The sequence below is a fragment of the Tetrao urogallus genome (genome assembly GCF_951394365.1).
Source record: "Tetrao urogallus genome assembly, chromosome: 1".
In the NCBI taxonomy this organism is placed as follows: domain Eukaryota; kingdom Metazoa; phylum Chordata; class Aves; order Galliformes; family Phasianidae; genus Tetrao; species Tetrao urogallus.
Genome location: NC_136813.1, coordinates 138,619,506 through 138,642,714, shown reverse-complemented (window position 1 = coordinate 138,642,714; position 23,209 = coordinate 138,619,506). Strand labels below are relative to the sequence as shown.

Genomic DNA, 23,209 nt, shown 5'->3' with positions numbered 1-23,209 from the left:
TAGAAAAGTATGGGGAAATGATTTGAAAGGTTCTTCCAATCAATTCAAAACACAGGACACTGCTTGGGATGACACTGTGTGTACTACTCACATGAAAAAAATCACTAATTTGAGTGCCATCTCTCTACATCATGTTTTATCTTCCCTGCTACAATTGTTCCTAGTTCCACAATTCCCCTTTGATGTTGCAGAGGCCAAATATTCTTCTTAGAAGATCAATAGAGTCTAGCATTATTCATTTGGATTGTATTGTTACTGAAATACTAATAAAATGAGTGACAGCTCAGACAGACCATATCAAATGGATTAGTGTTCCAGCTTGGATCAGGAGCATGCTTACAAGCAAGCCTGTTGCACAGGTCCACACTATAGTCTTCAGGGTTGCCCCCAGGGTTCCTTTAATAGCACTTAAAGTAGAAGATCATTCCAACTGCTAAGTGGCCTTTGGTGCGCAGGATCAGATAAGAAGTAACCCAAAATAAAGTCTCCAAAATGTGTGCAGTGTGCACCCAGCAGCCCTCACTGCCATCTGTGCCAGACTGTGAATCTGTGTCTATGGGAGCACAGTAGTTGTTAATACAGGTATGGACGCGTAAACGGTCTCCCTCCATGAAAAGTCTACAAAAAGTTAATGACAGCTTCCAGGGCAAATATTCCTCAGCAGCTTTTTATGCAATTACTTTGAAAAGTATACTAATTCACATACTCATCTACACACACATAGAAAGGACATCATGAACCTGTCATATTTAAAGATCTCTGCCAGCAGTTTCACTTTAGCTTCTTTGGCTGTTAGTTTTAATGAATTGGAGAGAAAGTGAAACATATTCTCCTTGAGGTTACATAACAGGGATCTCTCCTGTGCAACTCTGCCTCCAGTATTAATCAGTAAATCACAAATATTCCAGGCCACACTGCACTTTCACAACTTTGCAAGCATAAACGAAGTCAACTGAGCTAGCTGGACGTGATTAGGTCTGTTGCTGTATGTGAATGAAACAAATAAATATATGGTCCAACTAGAGCATCATAGAGCTAATGACCTAGGAAAATAAACTGAATTCTGTAAGTTAGAATGTAGCACATCAATGGTTTCATTGTATTAACTTACACCAGAGATATATCTGATCTTATGTATACACCTGATTTAGTGGGCGGCAACCCTGCACATAGCATGAAGGTTGGAACTGGATGATCCTTAAAGTCCCCTCCAATTCAAACCATTCTATGATTCCATGATAATTCTATATGAAGCATGCACTGAGGAAAAGCTCAGCTGTTGTCCATCTGCACTCTCAAAGTTAAAAGAATCTGATGGAGAAGCACTACTCTCAAACTATCTTCATGCAAGACAAAATATACACTCTGTGTACACAAATTCAGGCTTTTCTATTTGCCCAACCAAAAGGAGGGAAACAGTAACACTAGAATGGGCATACTTTTACCTAATCAAGAACTTTATATTGCCAGCCAAGGAGATAATCATATGACTCTTTTTCTTGTTCTCTAAGTACAATACAGTGCATGGAATGCATAGAAAGCATAAAACTACCAAATTGTATCATTAAGGATTTCAGTATGCAAATCCAGCATATAAATTCTGCAAGACAGTCATCCCTTGCGTCATTTTTTGTCGGTTGGCCTTTTGAGCCAATACAAAAAAATAAAGTAGAAAGAAAAAGATAAAGCCACTCAGCCTGAATTCTCATAACTAACGACTTGTGTGGAGTACAACAATGGTTGCCGGACTGTCTGCTAGGTATGCAAAATGCTGTTGATGATTAACCAGGAAACGTGAACTTCCTTGGTAAATAAAGAAAATGAAGGGGAAATCATTCTAAAACAATATAAGAGAATTACATATGAGTGACTTCTTTTTTTAAGCACACACTTATACTCTGCTCCTGAAGAAAAAATAAAGGAATAAACTTTGAAGCCTATGATTAATAATAACTCTCTTCACATACTTACAAAGATCACAGTTGACCACAGAAAGAAAAAAATTATCAGGACAACAGGAAACTATAAAAATGTCTATTTTTAGAATATGCCCATAGCTGGTTAATTTCAACAATGTCAGATATTTTGTAAAGGTTAAATTTTCATTATGACACAAAGTTCCTGAGTCATCTCTTCAGTTGCTGAAAAGTGACATCATTTAACAATTTCAAAATGAATGAATAGTAAATAAAGAAATAAAACACAAAAGAGCCCCACAATAAATATCAATATACGTAGACCAATTTTGAAGTTTTGCTCCAAAAAATCTCTACTTCAAATAGGTACTGTGTCTCTCATAAGCTCCTGACTGAAAATCAGAGGACACACCATCAGCAAACATAAAATATTATTCACTTTAAGGCAAATTAGAGCTAACTATTGACCAAATAACTTTCCTCTATTTATCCTTCACCTATGAAAGAGAAAAACTAGGGTAACAATGTGCAAATCTTCACAGCATATTAATAAACAGTACACACAAAACCGATGCAAATAGGAGCCATGCATGTGTCATGTCTGTGTGATGTCCATATTGCCTAACTCCCTGCAAAAAGCTCCACACTAGCATATCGTACTCACGTGTTTTGCTGAGAACTCATCTATCTCCTGAAGCAGCTTCTCCTGGCACTCCGGGTTGGTTGCTAGCAAATACGTGGCAAAGGACAGTGTGCTAGTGGTGGTCTCATACCCAGCAATCAGGAAGAGAAAAGCTTGGCCTGCTATTTCATCCTCAGTTAGCATCTTCTGAGCCTTTTCACATGGGGTCTTGTCAACAAGAGGCGCCTCATTTTGGCTGGAAGTGGTGGCTGGACAGATCTTATCAAAATATTCACCTGCTAAGGCATCAGCTGAGTTGCGGGAGTCAAGCATCCACTGGAGAAAATCTCTGCGCCTCTGCAGAACACAGGGTGAGAAGAAGCACAATGAATGAGAAGAAGCACAAAGAATGGGTCATAGAGCAATGCCTTTATCTATGGGAGATGAAAGGAGAGAGTTGTTTCCTATTTATACTGCCCACTCATAGGACAGGCAACAACTTTTCACTGAATGAAGAGACTTCTAATAAATCAGCTAGAAATGCCACCACTAAGGGCCTACCACTGTGTTCTTCTCTAAAGGACAAGGCTCATCTGCCTCCAATATATAAAGGTACATATTTTCACAGAGGACTGCTAATGGCTCACTCCAAACAGAGCTTCTTTCAACTGCAGGGTAAGCCTTTCACACTTACTGGAAGTACTTTGACATACTCAAAGCATGGTCCAAGGCACATCTGCCAAGCATGATGCAATTCTAAGCAATTCCTGCTTAGGTTGTTCTTCCAGCATTTTTGACCCATCTGTTTGGAGGCATCATCCCCACTTATTCACATGGTCCAAAATATGAAAGGTCTCCTACATTTAGGTTGGCATCTACAATCCTTTCTGTACCAATTTGACAAGACAGGACTAGAAACCAATCTCAACAAACTATCAAAAAATCAATAAATTTAATGAGAAAGTACAGTGGTAAACATTCTGATATCAATGCAGGTTGTTTGCTTTTTTTTCTTTTTTTTCTTTTTTTTTTTTTTTAACATACTTGCAGAAGTGCACTGCAACTGTAAGCATTCCTCTGCTAAAATATTTGTCTGGGCAACCTGTCTTTGTAAAACATCCATTGAATGATTGTACTGTTATGAAAACTGTTTTCTTCTGCACTAGCCTCTGACAGACAAACTCTAATAAGCAGACCCATGGGCAAGAGTGAGTTGACTCCAAACCAGCCTGGACAGCAAGCTTGATTAGGCTTTGAAATATAACCCAAAAGGTTTGAATTGACATTTTCAAGTGGGCATAATAGAATTGTGCTGAACCTAAGCCATAAGGCTATATGATTGATTTTCAATTCCTCAAATACCAACAGAATACATGATAGCTCAAGGACTTAAAGTGTAAGTGGACTTACAGTACCAGCACATGACAACTTGTGCACTGGGACGGACAAGAGAAGGGACCAAGTCTTTCTTACAGAAAAGTAAAACCAAACCAATCCAAACCCTGTAAACCTGCAAGTAACTATTACGAAGAAATCATTTCAATGTCTACTAATAGAGAGACAAAGAAATGGGAAAATGAGAGGAAAGGACAGAAAAACAAGATAAGACTAAGGAAGGAGTAATTAATACAAACGTCAAAGGAATTAATCGGGTAGTTTTTTTCTATATGACATGGAAAAGAGAGCAATGAAACAAGAGAAATATTTAGTCGTGCTTTTCTCTGCTGCCAACAAACTGTTCTGACTGAGAACAAGTAATTGCTACAAGCAAAAAGGAGTGGTTATTTTGAAGTCTGAGTAATAGAAGGAATTAGCATACTGCATCTTTAGCAGCTCCCTCTCTCCATTCCACAGAAACTTTTCATTTTGCACATGTACATTACGTACTTATACTTATGTCCATAGTGTATATTGTATCCTGCTATGTCTGAGACCTAATGCTCCAGAGAGTAGCCAGAACTAGTCACTGTGCTCAGAAAGCAGTCTACAAATTGGCCAAACTGCATCACCTTCAAGTGCTTCTCCTCCTGAGAAGTGAAGGCACAGAAAGCAGAATTAAATACATACTGCCCAGTGAACAAGCCAGCTATGAAAATACTTCCTTGTGCCTAGACTTAAGCACAATCTCCAGATTCAAACTGTTGATTCTAGTCAACTGTTACAGAATAATTCCACTCTTTCATTTTCCTTTAGACTGCAGGGAACAAGATTTCATGCATACACATGCTATCCACAGCTGAAAGTTCTACTTAGCATCTCCAGGAGGAGTTTATTAACAAGCTGGGAGTCCATATACTGTACAACAGAGAGTCCAGCTCTTGGTATGGCCAACACTTCAGGTATTACACCTGTACATATATTTGGGTTACAGTGGTTACAAACCAAAACAAAACATTTCCACTGTGTTCATTAGCGAGCGAATAAACTAGAACAGTAAAATAATGAACTGCATCTGTAGAGATATTCCCTTTTCTTCATACAACTAGTCCATCATTGCCTAAACTACTTTTACAACAATATAATTACATTCATATTCATTGGAGTTGTACTACTGCAATATAATATTGTTCAAATGGCAAAACATTTGGAAAACTTCTGCATTTATCCTTCTCTAGCTGTGAATTTTCTTGTAAATAAATTCATTGCTCTCCAAGGACTTGCAGTCCCAAGTCATGAACTGTAAGCTGAGTCTGGTCTTTTATTTAGACAATACATTCTCTGGAGATCCTACAAAATGTTTCTCCAGCCTTAGATAAAATCAGATCTGGACCTTGTACAAAGCATATTGTTAACGCTGTCATAGAACAGGGATAATCACAATGACTACTGAATGAAAACTCATTCATGAAAATTTTTGCTGAAAACAAACTTAATGAATGCTAGCACTAGTGAATATTCCCAAGAATGTGCTCTGAAATGCCTCCATGGCCATTTTGAGGGGCTATTTCTATTACTCTCATAATATATTTGGTTAGAAATTCAAAATGTCTCGTTACAGAATCTGCTTATAAGGTCACACTATCTAGAAACAACTGACTATCTGTGCTACGCAGTTTGTTCACAGGTGAGCATAGGTTGCTAAGAACAATAGTTTCATAAACAATCCTTACAAAAAACACATTCATCTCTAAAAACTATTTGAGCAACAGTGAGAGGAAAGAAGCATAACATTTGTAAGATGCAAGCTTTGTTCAAGATAATTTTACACAATGCAAGGAAATATATTTTAGCAAAGATTCTCTTCCTTATGGTTCATTCTACTTCACTTTAGGCATCAGTATAGAATGCAACATAAAAATAATCATCAACCCAAGCGAGAGAAAAGATTTCCAGGGTTATAACCAGTCATAATGAAACATATTTTCATTCCGCACCATCAGAATAGAAAAATCACTCTGACTCAAAAACCTAACAATGGCAATAGAGGCAAATACTAGCATAAAACCAAATATAATTGGATTTTTAAGTGCTGGAAATGAGGAAAAGGTATCTCATGAAAATTCACAGGGTTTTTCTCTACTTAGGTTGACGGCAGTAAAGAAAAAAAAAATAGAGAAAGAAAAAAAATAAGCCAGTTCTTCAACATGACAACAGACCGGGCACTGACAGTGTCACTGCACAAAAACATTCTCTGGTCATCATGTGTGGCTGTTGGCTTCCTTTACCATTAGGGACATTTCTTTGATTTTCCTTACGAAAAGCAAAAGCCCATAATAGCCTCTATCCTGTCCTCTGATACTTGCATAGTTATGTTACAATAGCCTTAGAAACGAGTTCCTGCTTCAAAAGAATGGTGTAGACTCTAGTTTGCCATGATACAACAGAGAGTTTATCATTAAGCCAATGAAAATTGAATGGAAAGATACTACTTGAAAAATTGTAATTTGAATGCAGCATGGACAGAGTGTATGCCTAACTTGGTGGTGACACAGACATCCCCTTTGAAATATATAATAAGACAAGTTCTACTTTCAGCTTCCTTGAGATAGACACCTTGCAATATATTTCCTGACACCAGTGTTCTGGGCCATATCATTTCTCTCATTAGCCTCCTTAAGCATCACCTGGCCATGCAGAGAAATCATTCTGCACAGAACTGTAATGAGCTATGTGCTACGTACTGGAAGAATAGATGTGTGCTATACCAGGAAAGGCAGTAACTATCACCCCTCCTTAAATCACCACTTTCAAGTTTTGCAACTGTCAGAAGAAAAGAGAGATATCATTCACATGCAGTGCGTCATGGTTCTTCTCACAGAGGACGAGGATCTTGGGGGAAGGGGGATGTCTCTAGATCTTCCCATCCTAAACAGAGAACTGTGCTTTTATATCAACTACTGACATACTGGCCAACTTTTGGCAAATTCACTACTGATTTGGGGATCCAGGGGACCCTTCAGTTACATTTTCAATAGAGAGACTGAGGCATATGAATCTTCTGCTAGGTAATGTGAAAAAATTACCTAAGATAGACTATCAAATGTACGAGGGCAGCTCCAAAAGTAATGTCTCCTATTTTATTATGTTGGCCCATAGCATCAGGAGAAAGTTGGTGGCATGGCAGTAGAAGTCAAACCTTCTCACTAATATTGCATTCCATGTTGTTGCTGTGTGACAGATGGCAGCAGAGAGGCAGTCTGACCAAATGGGTCTGACATAGAGGTGCGTATGAAAAAAAAGGTTCATCGCTGAATTCTTCCATGCAAAAAAATGGCACCCACTGACATTCATCGACACTTGTTGAGCATTGATAGAGACCAAACAGTGAATGCGAGCACAGTGAGGCTGTAGGTGCTGTGTTTCAGCAGTAGTGACAGTGATGTGAAAAGACAAGGCACTTTCCTGGCAGCCACACACAGCTTTCACACCATGAAATGAAGACCATCTTGATCAGCTCGTCCACATAAATCAGCAGATTATGACCAGGGAATTGCATACAGAGCAGAATATCGGCTTTGGTGCATTGGAAATGATGGTGGCAATGCTGGACTGGAGTACCATCAAATTTGTGCCAGGTGGGTTACACAAATACATAAGAACAGAATGAACACCGTATGCAAATTTGTCAGGACCTATTGAACCAATATAAGACCGAAGGTGATGGTTTCCTGGATCACATCATTACTGGTGATGACCTGTGGTGTCACCACTACGAGCCAAAGTCAAAACAGCAGCTCATGGAGAGGTGACGTGAATTCCCTATCAAAAAAATATTTCAAGACACAGTCCTCGGTGGGTAAAGTACTGTGCACTGTCTTTTGAAATAGGACAGAGGTGATCCTTCTGGACTTACAGGAACCCACACAAACCATAAACTCTGACAGCTACTTTGCAACTGTGACTAAGCTGAAGGCCTGAGCTTCCAGACCTGAGAAGAAGACAACTTTTCTCTGGCAGCACTACAATGCATAACCCCATAATGGTTTAAAGACCATGGAGCACACTCTCTATCTTGGCTAGGCTGCCCTTCCACTCCCACCATATAGTCAGGATTTAGCATCTTCCATCCATTTGGGCCAATGAAAGTTGGATTGTATGGGCCATGTTTTCCTGGCAATGACGCTGTCAGAGCAGCTGTGGAACAGTGGGTCACTTGCACTGGTTCACATTTTTATGAGCAGGGTGTGAATGCTCTTGTTCATCGGTGGTGAAAATGTAATGGTGGTGACTATGCAGAAAAAAAAAGCATTTTGTAGCTGCGAATTTGCTCAGTCAAATAATGTTATCGTGCTCTTTGTATGTGTTGTAGTTTCCTCGGAATAAGTAGCAGGCATTACTTTCAGAGCAACTTACACATCTCAGTTTTTGTTCCTAAAGCTGTGAGTTCACTCGGATTTTGTACAAAGTATAGTTGAATTTTGTACTACTTCAATAGTTCAATTCCCTGTCTTGAGAATATATCAAAACTACGAAAAGCAACTTAAGGAATCAGTCTAGAAAACATGATTACTTAGTATTCTGTAAAGCACTTGTTGTGGTGAAAAAGTCATGCAAACATGATGCTGTTAGTACAATACTACACAAAGTAAGTTGTGCAGACCTTCCTAGCCCTTCTGAAATCCCTGATGGCAGCTCAAAAAAACAGAAGCTAAGCTTCAGAATCCTTATCTAACTGATGTAAAGCTCCGATCTCAGTGAAATATTCTGTTCTACAAACTCATAGAAACACTGCTATATTCGTTTATATCAAGGTCACTTTTTCTAAGTTTAACTAAGGAAACATCTTTTTAGGTGAGGACCCTGTGTCACACTGCAGTTATCAGCAAAGCACTACAGTAGCTACCAAGATCCTCTTGAAAAAGAGGCACAAAATGCCGTCCCACTATAACTATCATTTTTCCAAACAGCTTTGAAAGGGTCACATTCAACCTCACCAACAGGTTTCATTTGATTTCTCAGTGAAATCACAAAATAAGCCAGTCTCTCTGCAAACACACCAGCCCCTATATCTCTTAGAGAGATCTTCCTTTCACCTTGTGCTTGAATTTAGAAGCTGGAATTATCTGGGAGGCCAGAGCTGATAGCCTTGCAGGCTGTGGGGACTGCACTCTTGCTGACAGCGCTCAACACTGGAAGGACTCTGTTGAACTGCAGGGTCTGACCGTTGTTCAAGAGCAGTTGGCAGAAAAAAATGTTTTGTTTGCATTTGTTAACATCAGCTGGAGGATCCACTGCAATGTTTTGATAGTAAATGAGCTTCTAAAGGCACGCATGTCTTACAAAGCAATGTGATTTGAGTTAAAATCCTGAGTAAATTCAAAGCAAAAAAAAAAAAAAAAAAAAAAAAGTATTGACTGAGCATTCACTTGGAAATTGGAAATCTTTGTCAACCTGGTCTAATCTTAACATTTGCAGTAAAACCCCAGACTGGGAAGATTTCTTATTATTTTGGGCTTGTTCTGCTATTTTTACATATTATCAGCTCTAAACTCCATGGGAGATTCTGGCTATAGTCTACTGAAGTAAGAGAGCACAAGTACTGAATGACACCATATTTGATGTCAAAAGCCACATAAATGCCTTTGCTTTCTGCTTCAAAGAAAGAAGAGTCCCTATAACAATATCACAAAAATGCTCCCTGAAGTGCCAAGCAGGACCCAGAATGGGCAGGTGTTGCCAGCAAGCTGTTCAAAGCACCTTGGCATGGAAAGTATAAAACATCTCCTGCATGTGTCTGATGTTGTGGGATTTTTTGTTTTGTTTTTTTGTTTTTTTTTTTTAAATAATTATTATTTTTAAGTATAAATTCAAGCATCACATAGATTACAGATTTTATTGGCTGAGTTGGCTACCATATCTACAGAGTAGCAATGTGAATTGGCAGTTAAAGCACTGACCACTAGAAGCCAGGATGCTGAGAGCTGAGTTCTGTATTTTGCCTTTAAAATACATTTACAGCTTCTCCATCTGTAAAATCAGTACAACACACATCAAACCTCAGAAAACCCCATGTGGAAAAGCTAATGATGATTCAGAAACCCCTCTAAGACCTAGGATGAAAACAGATTTACAGACTCAGAGAGTTTAAAGCAGAAAGCACCATCACATCAGAGAAAGAGGCTACTCCATCCCCTCACCACAAAGCAGGATCAGCCAAAACAGCCCTGACAGCGGTTTGTCTAACCTGCTCTTAAAAACCCAACCAAGCTTCAGATTCCCACAGCCTCCGCAGGTGGTCTGCCCTAGCTCTGAGCCATTTTTGTCACTGGAGAGTTTTCTCCTCCTGCAGGGAGTCACTGCACACTTTGAAGATCATCAGATGGCACCCTGCTGCACCTCCTGTGTCTGGAGCTCCACAACTCGTACTTATACGTGTCTATATATTTAAGATACCTCAGTAGGCCTCTAACAAAGCGTGAAGGTGAGAGAGAACCATACTGCTATACGTTGCTTAGTACAAGAGATGAGAGAGAAAAGCATTCTGGTGCTACTGTTTTCTTCCTTCCTTGGGGATTTTGCACAGAACTTCTATTCTGGTCCAAGGAGTTGACAATATTCTCTTTGGCTCCCATTCACACACGCTGAGCTTTCAGGCAGTGGAACAAACTCTGGTACTTGAAGCTCTACAACCTCACTTGGGCTTTGGGCAAACAGAATTTCTCAGTTGGTTTACATCTTCATGCTGCCACTCAGGCATTCCATCCTTCAAAAAGTAGGGTTAAATTAAGAGCGTTTAGTTATCTACAGAGGCACAGGCAAACCTAATTGGGCCTGAAAGAGCAAAGCGTGGGGGCATTTTTTATTTCTTTGTTAGGGCCTCATCTCCCTTCGCCTGATGATGCTGCAAGTGGCACTAAAGTGCTCACATCTTGAAAGACAAGAGATGTGTTCTGAAAACATCCCCACGTAATCCAGAGATGATTTTGAATTTTGGTTCTCACTGTTAGTGAAGAGAGAGCAAAGAACTATTTCTACTTGAGACAAGCTGAGCATAGGTCTTCATGGCTCACACAGAAGGAGGATGTTTTTGATCTTAAATATGTAGACCTCTTGCCTGAAATCCCTTGGCTGAAGGCAGATATGGGATGATGAGTAATTACAATTATGGACACTGAATGCCATCACTCACACATTATCACCCAATCACCACTACACACCTTACAGAAGCATGCCTCAAATGACAGTGGAACCTCTTCATTCTATATTTGCAAAAAACATTTGGCATAATAAAACACTGATAATGACTGCTGCTATTATCAGTAAATACTGGGTATGTGCATGCTGTAGCTATGTTTCCTCTGCTTGCATATGCTTTGCTTTTCAAAGGTGGAGGAGTGAGGTTAACAGAATGCACAGCAGGCAAATGCAGTAAGTGACAAAGTAACTGGGGAAGGAGAAGAGCTTGGGCCAGGACCCCTATGCCCATCAGTGAGTGGAACTGGTACAAACTCCCAGAACAGCACAGAGCTGACCACCCTGCTGCATGCTGTATGCACACACCCTCTCCCCAAGCTTATCTGGCCTTCTAGTGAACCATCCAACACTCCTCCCCTCCTCTATTTGCAGGAGGAAGGGAGGATGCAGGAAGGGAGTGTTGTAGGATAAGTGCCTGACACCCAGCAACTTGACCCTCAACTGACTCAAACTGCTGAATAAAGGCTGCTGTTGCAGACAGCCCCACTGCCATTTTTATTTTATTTGCCAGAGATTATAATTGTATTTACTTAAATTTAATTTCTGATTAATAATCAGTCCTGGTTTTAGCAGTTGCCTGACATTCACAGATAATGCATAGAAATCTCATTATTTCTCCTTTATTCTTCATTCTTCCTTAAAGCCCCACCACTCACTTCAAACAGCTACCAAGATGTCTGGTAGCTTTAATGGTCACATCCTGTCTTCCCCCATCTCTTCCCACAGTTTGTTCCAGATTCTCCCTTTCTGTACCATCTTACATACACACTGCATATATTGCAGGAAGGAACACCTCATTATTCGGTTTTGTGAGGGCATCAAGTAATTCTGGGTAACAAAAAATCTCATTATTTTTTAACTAAGCTAATTACAACTGTTAAACTGGTGTAAAAGATATGTGCTGCTATGAAAAGCACAGTGCTATTTATCGTCTTTATTAGCAATCTGAAAAACACCACTTTCCTTACTATTGCTTTTCTGAGCAACTGCTCTCCAGTGCTGGTGGGCAATCCCACTGCTGCTTTATCCATTCACAATCACACCTGCACGCTACAGCAGGATTTATATCAGATCTTTGGCTATGTTAAACTGGCTTTTACCAATAGTACATAAATCTCCTCTACATGTGGATCTCCACTCCTGCGCGTGAAGGGGTACTGATTTTCAGCACAGTTGGTAAAAACAGCATTGGGAAGGAAAGGATTATTTTCTGCCCAGTGACCAATAACAAATTGTGTTATTCTCTGCAGTTTCATGGATGCTCGGTTCAGTTATGAGCTTTATCCAATAGATGGCTCCTCAGTAGCAGGAAGCATTCTCACCCTGCCCTCCTTCCCTTCAGAGAGTTTCAGTTCGACTTTCTAATATTTACACGTCCATTATCTTGCAAATATAGGCATTTTGCACACACTGATAAACACACAGAAGAAGCATGTTGTGCATGAATGAAAGAACAAAAGAAAAATTAGACGGCATTTTATGTATTTTCATGCCACTTTGTCCTCTGCCAGACTAGAGATGCATGAAAAATAACAGTCAGGCAGCACCGTGGTCTGGAATGCTTCCTAAAGTCACACACTGAAGAAAAAAAAAACAAATTCAGAAACACATGAATATTAACAGTATGTCAGAATACCAGCTGTCTTTCTCCCTGAAAATAGGAGGACATCTCCCACATCTTACAGATCCCTGACTGAGCATTACTTAAGCAACTTACAGGCATCATTACTCCTCTGTCAATGAAAGATTTTTCACAAGGAAAAAAAAAAATCCTATGTGTAATTATTGATATAATGAACCAGGAGAGCTCTGTGTAATTGGCAAAATGAGACAGAGTGCAAGTTAATATCACTATGAGTAACAATGCCATTTCTGGGATGGGGAGAGTGAATAGGCTTTTGTTGTTTCCAGAAAAACATAATAGGAATAATAATAGCAAACCTTGAAACATTAATTACATTCAGACAAATCATGTTTATCCCAGACATGCAATTGTGACTTTCCTCAATTAGAATAGTAATTCTTAGTCTTTTCTGTTCTGAGATCCATCTCTTATCTCATGAAGATCTGGTCACACACCTGCCAGAGACCCCAACTTAGAGATCATGACCCTCTGGTCAGACCACACAAGTGAAAAGTGAAAACAGAACACCCACAATTAATAATAAATCTCGCAGAAGCCAGCTCATGACTATTTAAATCCCTACAGATTAAATCCCTACACTTCAGTGGGACACAACTACCAGCCCACTATACCTGCTGTTAGCATCTAAAATAATAGCATTCCTAATAATAACATTTATGCTTAAAATATTAAGTTGCTTTGAAAAATGAGGAAAAGGCACCAGTTTAGTATAAACATACACATAAATATATACATAGAAATACATATTTTACCAATCCTAACATTAGCACAATTACAACCATTATAACAACTGTCAAGAAAAGAAATAAATGTTTTGCTCTTGTTCAAAGCTCAGCACACAATCACTGTTTACACTTCAATGCTCCAGAAGAACTTGCCAAATGCCATACCTCAAATCAGATTTTTGTTAGCTAAAAATTGGAAAACGTGTACCAACCCACACTGCATACTTCAAAACAAGCTCACAGGCTTTGACACTATTGCTCTCCCCTGTTGTGAACAGACAGCCCAAAGAGTCCTCCAGCCTAATGGGTATGGAGCATGAAACCAGGACATGCAAGGGTAGCTTTGTGCTCTGGGGACCCCTCCGTTAGCACAGGGGCCCTCTGTGTTCCCAGACCTTGTCATAGCACGCAGCAGCTGGGGCACTGCTCTACATCATGCAAGCAGCACGGCCAGTCCAATACTGGTAAAACAGAGAAGGTCCACCTTTCCTTTCTCTCCCTTGGGATGCTGCAGCCAGCAGCACTTACCCCAGCCCAAAGCCAAGCCTGCATACTTGACCCCCCTTCTCTTTTTAAAGGGTTGAGTTACAAACACAAAATCACAGCTCGCAACTGAAATACTGACAATGCTTTCCACCATGGAGCAGTTTAAAACAGGCAGCAATGATATTCATTAAGCTGTTAATAATGGATTGTGGCACAAAGCAATTTATCAAGTTTCCATTGTAATTAAAATCACTGAATATTTGGGCACTTGCAATGCACCTAGCTCTCCCTGCTTCTGAAGCTTTACATTTTAATGTGAATTATGGCTCCCTCTCCCAAGAGACCTGCTAAAAAGCCCATTTTAATTGGTATGTTTTTAATTGAGATTACATTATTAAAAAGTGTACGTTTCTGATGATGAGAGAAAGAAGGTGTTTGGCTCCCCTCTAGCCTCTGTCTCCCTTAGATATAGCCTGCTTATCCCAGAAGGTGGGAAAAAAGAAAGAATAGTCACTCTGGAGAAAGTAAAGAGATCTCTGCAAAGCCAGAAGATACAAAGGCAGGGCAAGGATGCCATCGACTTTTGCTGTGCAGGATTTCATAGGCAAATTTTCAGAGAGGGAGAGAAATTGTTGCAATTGTTCAGGCTGTTCTTTTGCAAAAGGCAGAGTAAGGAATGCTATGCAGATTCCTGTCTTGCAGCCAGCTGACATAGATGGCATGTTCCAAAAAACCTTTCCTTAAGGCTTCTAGTGACAGAGAATCTGTCATTTCCCATAATAAGGGACTCAAATGTTAAATTATCCTCCAAATCCAGAGACGGCCACAAGCAGCTGGGGTTTACCAAAGGCCTCCAGCTCTGCTGGCTCCAACAGGCTGAGGAAAGAGAGGCAGCATCCAGGGCAGCTCAGGCATGGTGGCAACAAGAGAATGGCCCCAGTGAACAAAATTGGCCACTTTCACAATGATGTGGCCTTCAGGTTCAAAAGAAAAGCAGCTTCATGTACTTGACATCAAAATGCTGACCACATAAACGGTTCTCTTGTTGGCAAGATGGGCTGCTGTCAGTGTCTCTTATAGTATAGGTCTGCTAACATAAGCAGAAGAAAAGAAAAGGGAGAAATATCAAAGGAGTGCAAAGTAGATACCAACAGTTGAGACAGATCAAGGGAAAAACCTCCGGAGATCAAAACATACCAACAAATGGACAACATGGTTGAACCAGAATGAAATATCATAGAACAGCTTTTTCATAACTACTTCAGAAATGGTCAGGCTGTATTGCAAAAAGAAGGCAATCCACGGGGCTAAGGGGTTATTGTAGGCAAATGGAGACACAGAGAGACTAACAGAAACATTTCAACATCACCCAGCAATATCACAAGTGCTGCAACTCCTCTTGTAGTTTGGAGAGACAGAGAGGAAGGAAGGTGAATCAGTAACAGATGAAAGAAATATGAAAGATAAAATTAAAAATGATAATACTGATAGAGAAAGGAAAAACTGTTATATCAGTTAGGTCAGTAAATCTATATTTTTTTTTCTAAATTAAGAATTTAGACGCTCTCCAGTTACACGTATCAGAAAAAAAATCTGTAGAGACAAAGTACCCAAACATACTACTGCTGTAAATGGCAAGGTAAAATACATGCATAAAAGTCCCAGTCCCAGTCAGCAGATCCCTTGAAATTTTAGATCAAGAGTAAGGTTAAAATAATACTAATAAAAGGTTTTTTAAAAAATAGCTATGCAAATGAAGATTAGAGGTTATATCCCAACTTGGCATTAAAGGTCACCACCCTGCTATGCAGGAAATTAATCTCCAGATGATTTTGTTCTATTACAAGATTCCCTTTGTTTGTTGCCTGAAACCCCCACACCCTGGATGAAGACCAGATCACGGATTAAGCAGGAAAAAGGAAGGGCTTTCAGTGACCTAAAGCAGGCTTTTCTGAGAAACTTGGGAGGGACAGACCACAAAAGCAACATAGGGAAGAGAGGAGGAACCGAGAGAGAGCAAAGTTGGAAAAGAAAGCACATGGGCATAATTTCGGGGTGAAGGTTTTTTTTTTCAGCCAAAGGCACAAATACTGACACTGCACCATGAAGGACAACAAATAAAAGAAAGTAAGAAAATATATATTAGACAAGATATACTTAATGCTGAGGGAAACACAGCAGGAAACAGTGCTTCCAATCCTATAGGAAAATGACCCTAAAAGACACAGGTAATACTGCTCAGGCTGGATATTTTCCATGGATGAGAACATACAACAGAAGGGACAGATTGCTTACTGATTTGGCATGTATCAATATATATATAACTACACAATGCCTGCTCTGAGTGCTAAGAGGGAAAAGAGATGCTTTAATTCCATCCCAGAAGGAAGGGAGCCATAAAGCCTCACCGGTTAGGTGCAACTCTTGTAACTCAATACTTAGTAACATTTCCCCAAAGACCCACCAGGAGCCGACAGGTTGCAACAGCCTCATCCAATTATTTCCTCTGACTGGAGTATCAGGAGAGGTTCTAGCAAACAAGGGGACAAACTTTATGTCTGAGGTCATGAAACAGCGGTATTGAATACTATGTATAAAAAGTATTAAAACCTATGCCACATCCTCCTCAAACAGATGGCCTTTCAGAAAGATTTAATCAGACATTGAAATGCATGCTGCGAATACTCATTACTAGCACAGGATCAGGCTGGGACAAGTGGCCAGCACTGACGTTACTGCCTACAGGGAATTACTGCAGGCATAAACACAATTGTCAGCGTTTCAGCTTCTCTCTGGATGACAAGTACAGGGTCCCCTTGCCATCACAGGGGAGGCCTGGGAGGGTAAAAGAAAAATTAATGAGAGGTAGGCCAGGTCTAGCTTACAAGGGAGAAGCAAGAGACCCAGACCTTCACAAGGAACAACAACCTTTTTTTTTCTTTTTTTTTTCTTTTTTCTTTTTTTTTTTTTATGGCTTCCACTGTTTTTCACCTGTACTGGCCAAGCCACCGCAAAGCTCAGTGACGCCAACTACTGTTTGATGGATTTCACCTTCAAATCACGAGTTCTTGTTCTTCTTATGTTTATGGACACAAACCAGAACTGTGACCACCATCTCTCCTTCAGCATCAACAACAGAAAGAACAGGATATGACTACAACACCCAGCACACAGAAGGAGATGGAAGCTGAACTGATAGTTTCTCTGGAAAAGGCAGATTTGCCATTTAATTCTTCTCTCCTCCAGTTTTTCAGGGAATTTTCACTGCAAATGTTATTTGAAAAAGTCCTTACACTATCTTTTCGCCTGGATTTTTGATAAACAATATTTTAAGTGACTGCTTTTACCACATAAACATAATTTTAAAAAGTCATTAAAACCCTTGACATTACCAACAGCTGAGCATGTGGGTTTATTTATTTTTACACTGGGTGAAAAAGCCTTTATTTAATGCTAAAAAAAACCACCCTTCTCAATTAAAAGATGTTTCTCATATGCTGTAGATCAGCAAAGCCAAATGTCCATACTCACTTCCTGCACTGGCTGGTGAAAATAGGAGGAAAATGAATACAAGGTTTATTGATAGAAGTGTTTATGTCCTTCCTCCCTATGATTCTGAAGGCATCCTGTTGGCCTAATGACTTCCTGTGAAGTAATGCTGCTATAGGGCACATCTGAACCTCCCCAGTTCTGCCCAGTGAGGGGTAAAGATACCTTCTTTTTTGAAGGCCACCTGAAGTACCTCTTCCACTCACCTTTTAACAAGTGAGGTTAGCTTTTTCTCCAAAGATAACCACATTTTTCTGTCCGGTCTATAAGATCATTCCTGGCAACTCCATATACCCAAAAACTTCACCAATCTAGTCAGTATGAACATCATGGTTCTTTGATTTCATTTCTATCCTTCGATGTAAGTCTATGCTCTTGCCAACCAAAGCATGTGAGCAGTGCTCCAAGAAATCAATGAGATTGCTCGCCCGCATGAGGGAGCCTAAACCGTGCCTGTGGTAAGACATGTGAGATATCAGGTAGGGGATGCTGCTCCTGAAGAACTGAAGATAAACAGCAGTGGCTGAAAAAGGCTAAACAGGAGCGTAGCTAGATGGAGATATTGGGGAAAGCATCACAGATGTCAGATTATTTTATCATGGCTGCTGCAGGGCTTGCTGGATTGGGGTAAATAATATATACATTATACCACCTGCCTGTTCCTTGCCTTGGATCTATAAAGTACTCTGATGTTTAACAGAGGAAGCAGTAGGAATGGTGTGATAATGTCAAAGGGCAAGTAATAGCAAGCAAATCTAGAATGTGGTGGCCAGCAGCAGGTAATCAAGCAGACGTTTGCTATCCCTTCGTGTCAGCAGTGCTTGCACTCTGCCACACTCACAGTTGTGCTGGGCCACAGAGCTGGGACCAGATGCAGAAGCAATGCAAAACTCTCCCTGCTTCTTCATCACCACACCTCACGGAGGTGAGAAAGTCACCATTCTCCTTACTTATTCTGTCCTTGATCTCTTTTCAGCAGAGAGACTGCGGAACTGTATTACCTGATGAAAGCACCTCAGCCAGGCACGTCAGCCCAAGCCTGAAACCAAAAGATCCTGTTTTGTAGGCCTGCAATTAATCTTTGCAAAGATAACAACACACTGACCAAAGAATTTGAACTAGTGACCAAAAGTAACGAGGACTTCAAGTTCATCTCTCTCTGAGGACTCAAGGCCTTGCTGTGTTTAAATGCCTGCTTAAAAAAATCCTCAGGAAGTTATAAAATTCATTAAAAAATTCACCCTTTAAAAAAAAAAGAGAGATTTTTCTTCAAATTTGGGAAGGAAAGAACGCAACTTTGAAGGCAAGCACTAATGGCTTGATTTTCAAAAGCTGCTGAATAGCTAAAACTCCTTTTAACATAATGCTGCTTTTCATCCTGTTAGACTCACTGCACACTGCCCAAGCACAGAAACCAGATTTAATGTTCAGAAGATTTTTAATATATTCCAGAGGACCTAAATCTTCTCCTTAAAACAGCAGAGATACAGGTTTGCAATTTGGGCTCAGACCCCATATTTAGCACAGATTTATTTATTTATTTATTTATTTAATCCTTAAGGCAGATTTGCTGTTCTTGAAAACCCACTTCACTTTCCTCCTGACAAAGGCAGCAGATAAGAATATGATCAAACTGTGAGAACAGCCTCGTGGAGCAGCATCCCTCCTGCAGACTTCGCAAAACGAAAGGACCAGGCTGATCTGTGTTTTACTGACTTTATTAGTCAAATAAAAACAGATAATTTAATATTGCCACGCACTATGTATCCTTAAACGGACACCACCTTCTTTTAAATATAAACAGGTTTTGCTTAGTTTTCTACAATGGCAGGAAAACTGCACAGTATTAGAAAGTGTCTAATCCTCCCATCTGCCGTTTCCTTAGAAAAATATTTACTTTTAAACATCTGCACTGCATTTTCCACAGTTCAAACACGCACATAGCTCCTGGAATGTACATAGCATTTAGCAAATTTTTAACTAAGTTTTCTTAGTAATTGTATAGTTTTCCCTTGACAAGGAGAGGATCAGACTTTTTCAGGAGGATTACCTCTGCTCAACTAATTTCAAGCAGTTCTTGAATAAAATAGTTCATTAGTTCAAGAAAAGGAAAAACTCCAGGGAACAGCTGGGGAAGGAAGAGAAAAGAACAGAGTGCCACAGTAATTAGGTTTTCAGATTGTCCCTTATCCTGCAGAATGCAGGTACACACACACGTCCCTCTTCCCCTTAAGTAAAGCACTTAGGGAAGCTCATCGCATGTTGTTCCTTGGGAATCAGTGTTCCAGAGATTAAAGTTGTAACCAGGCCATCGTTTCCCAGAAAGATATTAAAAGATACCACTTCATTAAAGCATGTTACTATAGCAGTGAAAGGGCAGTTACCTCCCCCTCACAAGCATTTCTCAAAACTCAGCTGAGTTTCCTGACATATCAGCCCTTTTTAGGCCTTCATGGGTGATGCTGCAATAACCAAGTTCTACTCAGCAGGAATCACTTGTACCTGCCCAGGCATGTGGACTTGTACCTACCAAGGACTGGGCATAGTATCAGTCAGGAATAAGAACAAGAAGTGATAAAAAATGGAGAAGGATGTTGTAATTGTTTTCGCTGGCAGTTGCTGACCAGAGGACAACCTCTTTTGTTTCAGACCTAGCACATAAACAGTATTCCAGTGCCATACCAATCCTTGGGAGGTCAAGTCATCTACATGGCTGAAAGCGCCAGGGCTTCTCTGTGACTTAACACCACATGGCACAAGAGCAGCACTTCTCCCACAGAATGGTAGAATCTTCTACAGAATGGTAGAATCACCAAGGTTGCAAAAGACCTCTAAGATCATCCAGTCCAACTGTCTACCCACCAGCAATAGTTCCCACTAACCATGTCCCTCAGTACAACATCTGCATGTTCCTTGAACATCTCCAGGGACAGTGACTCCACCACCTCCCTGGGCAGCCTGTGCCAGCAGCTGACCATTCTCGGAGAAGAAGTATTTACTAATGTCCAACCACTGTTTGTCTGCTCCAGACATACAGCAAAAGCATTCAGGCAGCCCATAGATATCCAGCCAGAATGATTGAACTGCCAACTGAGATGTCATTGAATACAGTTGTGGTGATACTTCTCTGTGCCTTGTCTCCCTCTCATTTCAAAACAGCTTGAGACCACTAAGAAACAGCTGATCAGCATCAGAAACATCATAAGGTCACTATCTTCCTAGCATGGATCACTGACCTTGTATTATGCATTCACAGCAGACACTATGACTGGAAAAATTAAGAGACACTGGAAGAATGTGTTGCAACCTAGAGAAAAGAAGGCTGTGGGATGACCTCATTGCAGCCTTTCAATACCCAAAGGGAGCCTACAAACAGGAGGGGAATTGATTATTTGAAAGGGTAGATAACAGCAGGACAAGGGGAAATGGTTTTGAGTTGAGGGAGGGGAGATTTAGGTTGGATGTCAGGGGGAAGTTCTTTACTGTGAGAGTGGTGAGGTGCTGGAACAGGCTGCCCAGAGAGGTTGTGGATGCCCCGTCCCCGGAGGTGTTCAAGGCCAGGTTGGATGGGGCCCTGGGCAGCCTGGTCTAATGCTGAACGTGGAGGTTGGTGGGTGGCCCTGCATGTGGTGGGGGGGTTGGAGATTCATGATCCTTGAGGTCCCTTCCAGCCCTGGCCATTCTGTGATTATGCAAACCTCCTTGAATTCTCCAGTTCTCCTTAACAACAGTGTACATACTTTGAAAACTGAATTTTCCTGCATATCTGTTGTGATCCTCAAAAATCAACGCTTTGCAATATCCTTAAATTGTTACATTCCCAATGTTATTCCTATAGGTTAAAAATGAAATTCTGGCCTTTCTTCTGTTGAGGGAGGTCACTTTCATCCCACAGCGTTAGGGGTTGTAATTTCGAGCACCATGAAAGACTTCATGTAGATAAGATCATTTATAACAGACTAGCATGTCAAGAACCAAGCAACAACTTAACAGAAGAAAAAAAATACCATACATGAACAATGATTTGCCTATCAGATTATTAAATGAACATCTATCAAACTATCACTTATCGAAACAAACAAACATTCTACCCACCCTGTTTCTGGAAGCATTTTGCCTAAGGGAAAGATTTAAACCTGGGCAGACAATCAGAGTAAGATATTTGAACCCTTAAATCCTACTGGAGTCTTTAAAATAGATGTTAAGTGGTGCATTAAATTTGTGCAGCTTCTTCTGAGCAGGGTGAATTTGCTCTCCTATAAACAGTGCAAAAAGCTTTATACAATAATTTGAATCAATGAATAAATGTAATATATTAAAATTTCCGAAGTACGATGACTAAATGTTTTTGTACATAATCCAAATGAGTGGAATATCCAGGACTGAAATTATTTGACTGACCACAGAAATACAATATATAATTAAAATGACATCTGCAGCACTAACTGATGGAATGAGAAAAAGTGACATCACAGATCTCATATGAACTGCAAGCATATTATTAGATCTAAACCTGGCTGTAAAATTACTATCTGCCTGTAGGATTATCTTTAGGCATTTAGAAGTATTGTTTCATTTACTGATGGAACATGGATGATAACAAGCTGACTGCCTGTCACATCATTTTTTGGCCTTTTCTTATTCTTTGTTCATGTTCACAGCAGATGAGAGGAAGACAAGCTTCAGCTGAATCACTTTCAAGGAGCTTTTTCGTTGTTTTACAGTATGTTTCAAATGTTTTTTTTTCTCCCCCAGAAGATAAAAACAAAAACATTTTTAATGGTGATAAAATCAATGAGAAGTAAAAGATGGGCACAGTGTAACATCTAGGAATATGGCAATCTAAGGAATTTCCATTGATCTAATGCAGCACAAGGAGACCGTAAGATTTTGCTTACAGCTCTCATTATTAGCATAAGAAACCAGTAGCTACTGGTTGTATCATGGGATCATTAAAATTCAATGCCAAAACTGCTATTGATTTCAGTGGCTATCTTTCATCATGCTATACCTAGGACACAGGTCATAATTATTCTTCAACCACAGGGCTACCTGGGACACCTAATCTCTTTAGATTACATTCCTACACTGAATTGGACAGCAGTTATATTTTGATCCACTTCACATTTCGTTTTTAAGTCTTTGGCAAATTATTGTCTTTTCTTGTAACAAAACTTGTGCTCCACCGACTTCAAATCCAAGAGTGGATAATAAGGCAGTTGGTGAAGATAGGAAATAAAGGAAGCTTCAAACTTTTCAGTCACTTTTGAAAGCCGCATTAATGATTCTTGAACTGCACAGGGGATTTAAATATGCTCTCAGAAAGCGGGCCCTAAGAGTCTGACTAACTCTTAGCACTTGAAACTGTTCCCATATGACAACTTCGCAAATTAGGTAGAAGTCCAGGAGCAGGTGGGATCACTGCCAGTCATGGACTTTTGCATATGTAGTTAAGGTAAACATGGACCTTGTACTTTCCATGCTGTCCTGATACTGGACTACTACTGTCATATGTTATCCTGAGCTGGAAGAGACCCACAAGGATTATCAAGTCCAACTCCTGGCTCCACACAGCAACACACAAAATTCAAATCTTATGGCTGAGAGCTTCGCATCTCCCAATATCCCTTCC

At 40.1% G+C, this 23,209-nt stretch overlaps 1 protein-coding gene across 1 annotated transcript in view; it reads right to left on the bottom strand.

The window, feature by feature from the left end:
- The window catches only part of TBXAS1 (thromboxane A synthase 1), a gene marked incomplete at both ends in the record, with an annotated part of 227,428 nt that overhangs the window by 64,939 nt on the left and 139,280 nt on the right, over positions 1-23,209 (bottom strand). The window contains one exon of the mRNA XM_079549659.1: positions 2,581-2,895. Coding sequence (XP_079405785.1) covers positions 2,581-2,895 — 315 coding nt within the window. The remainder of the gene's footprint in view (positions 1-2,580; positions 2,896-23,209) is intronic.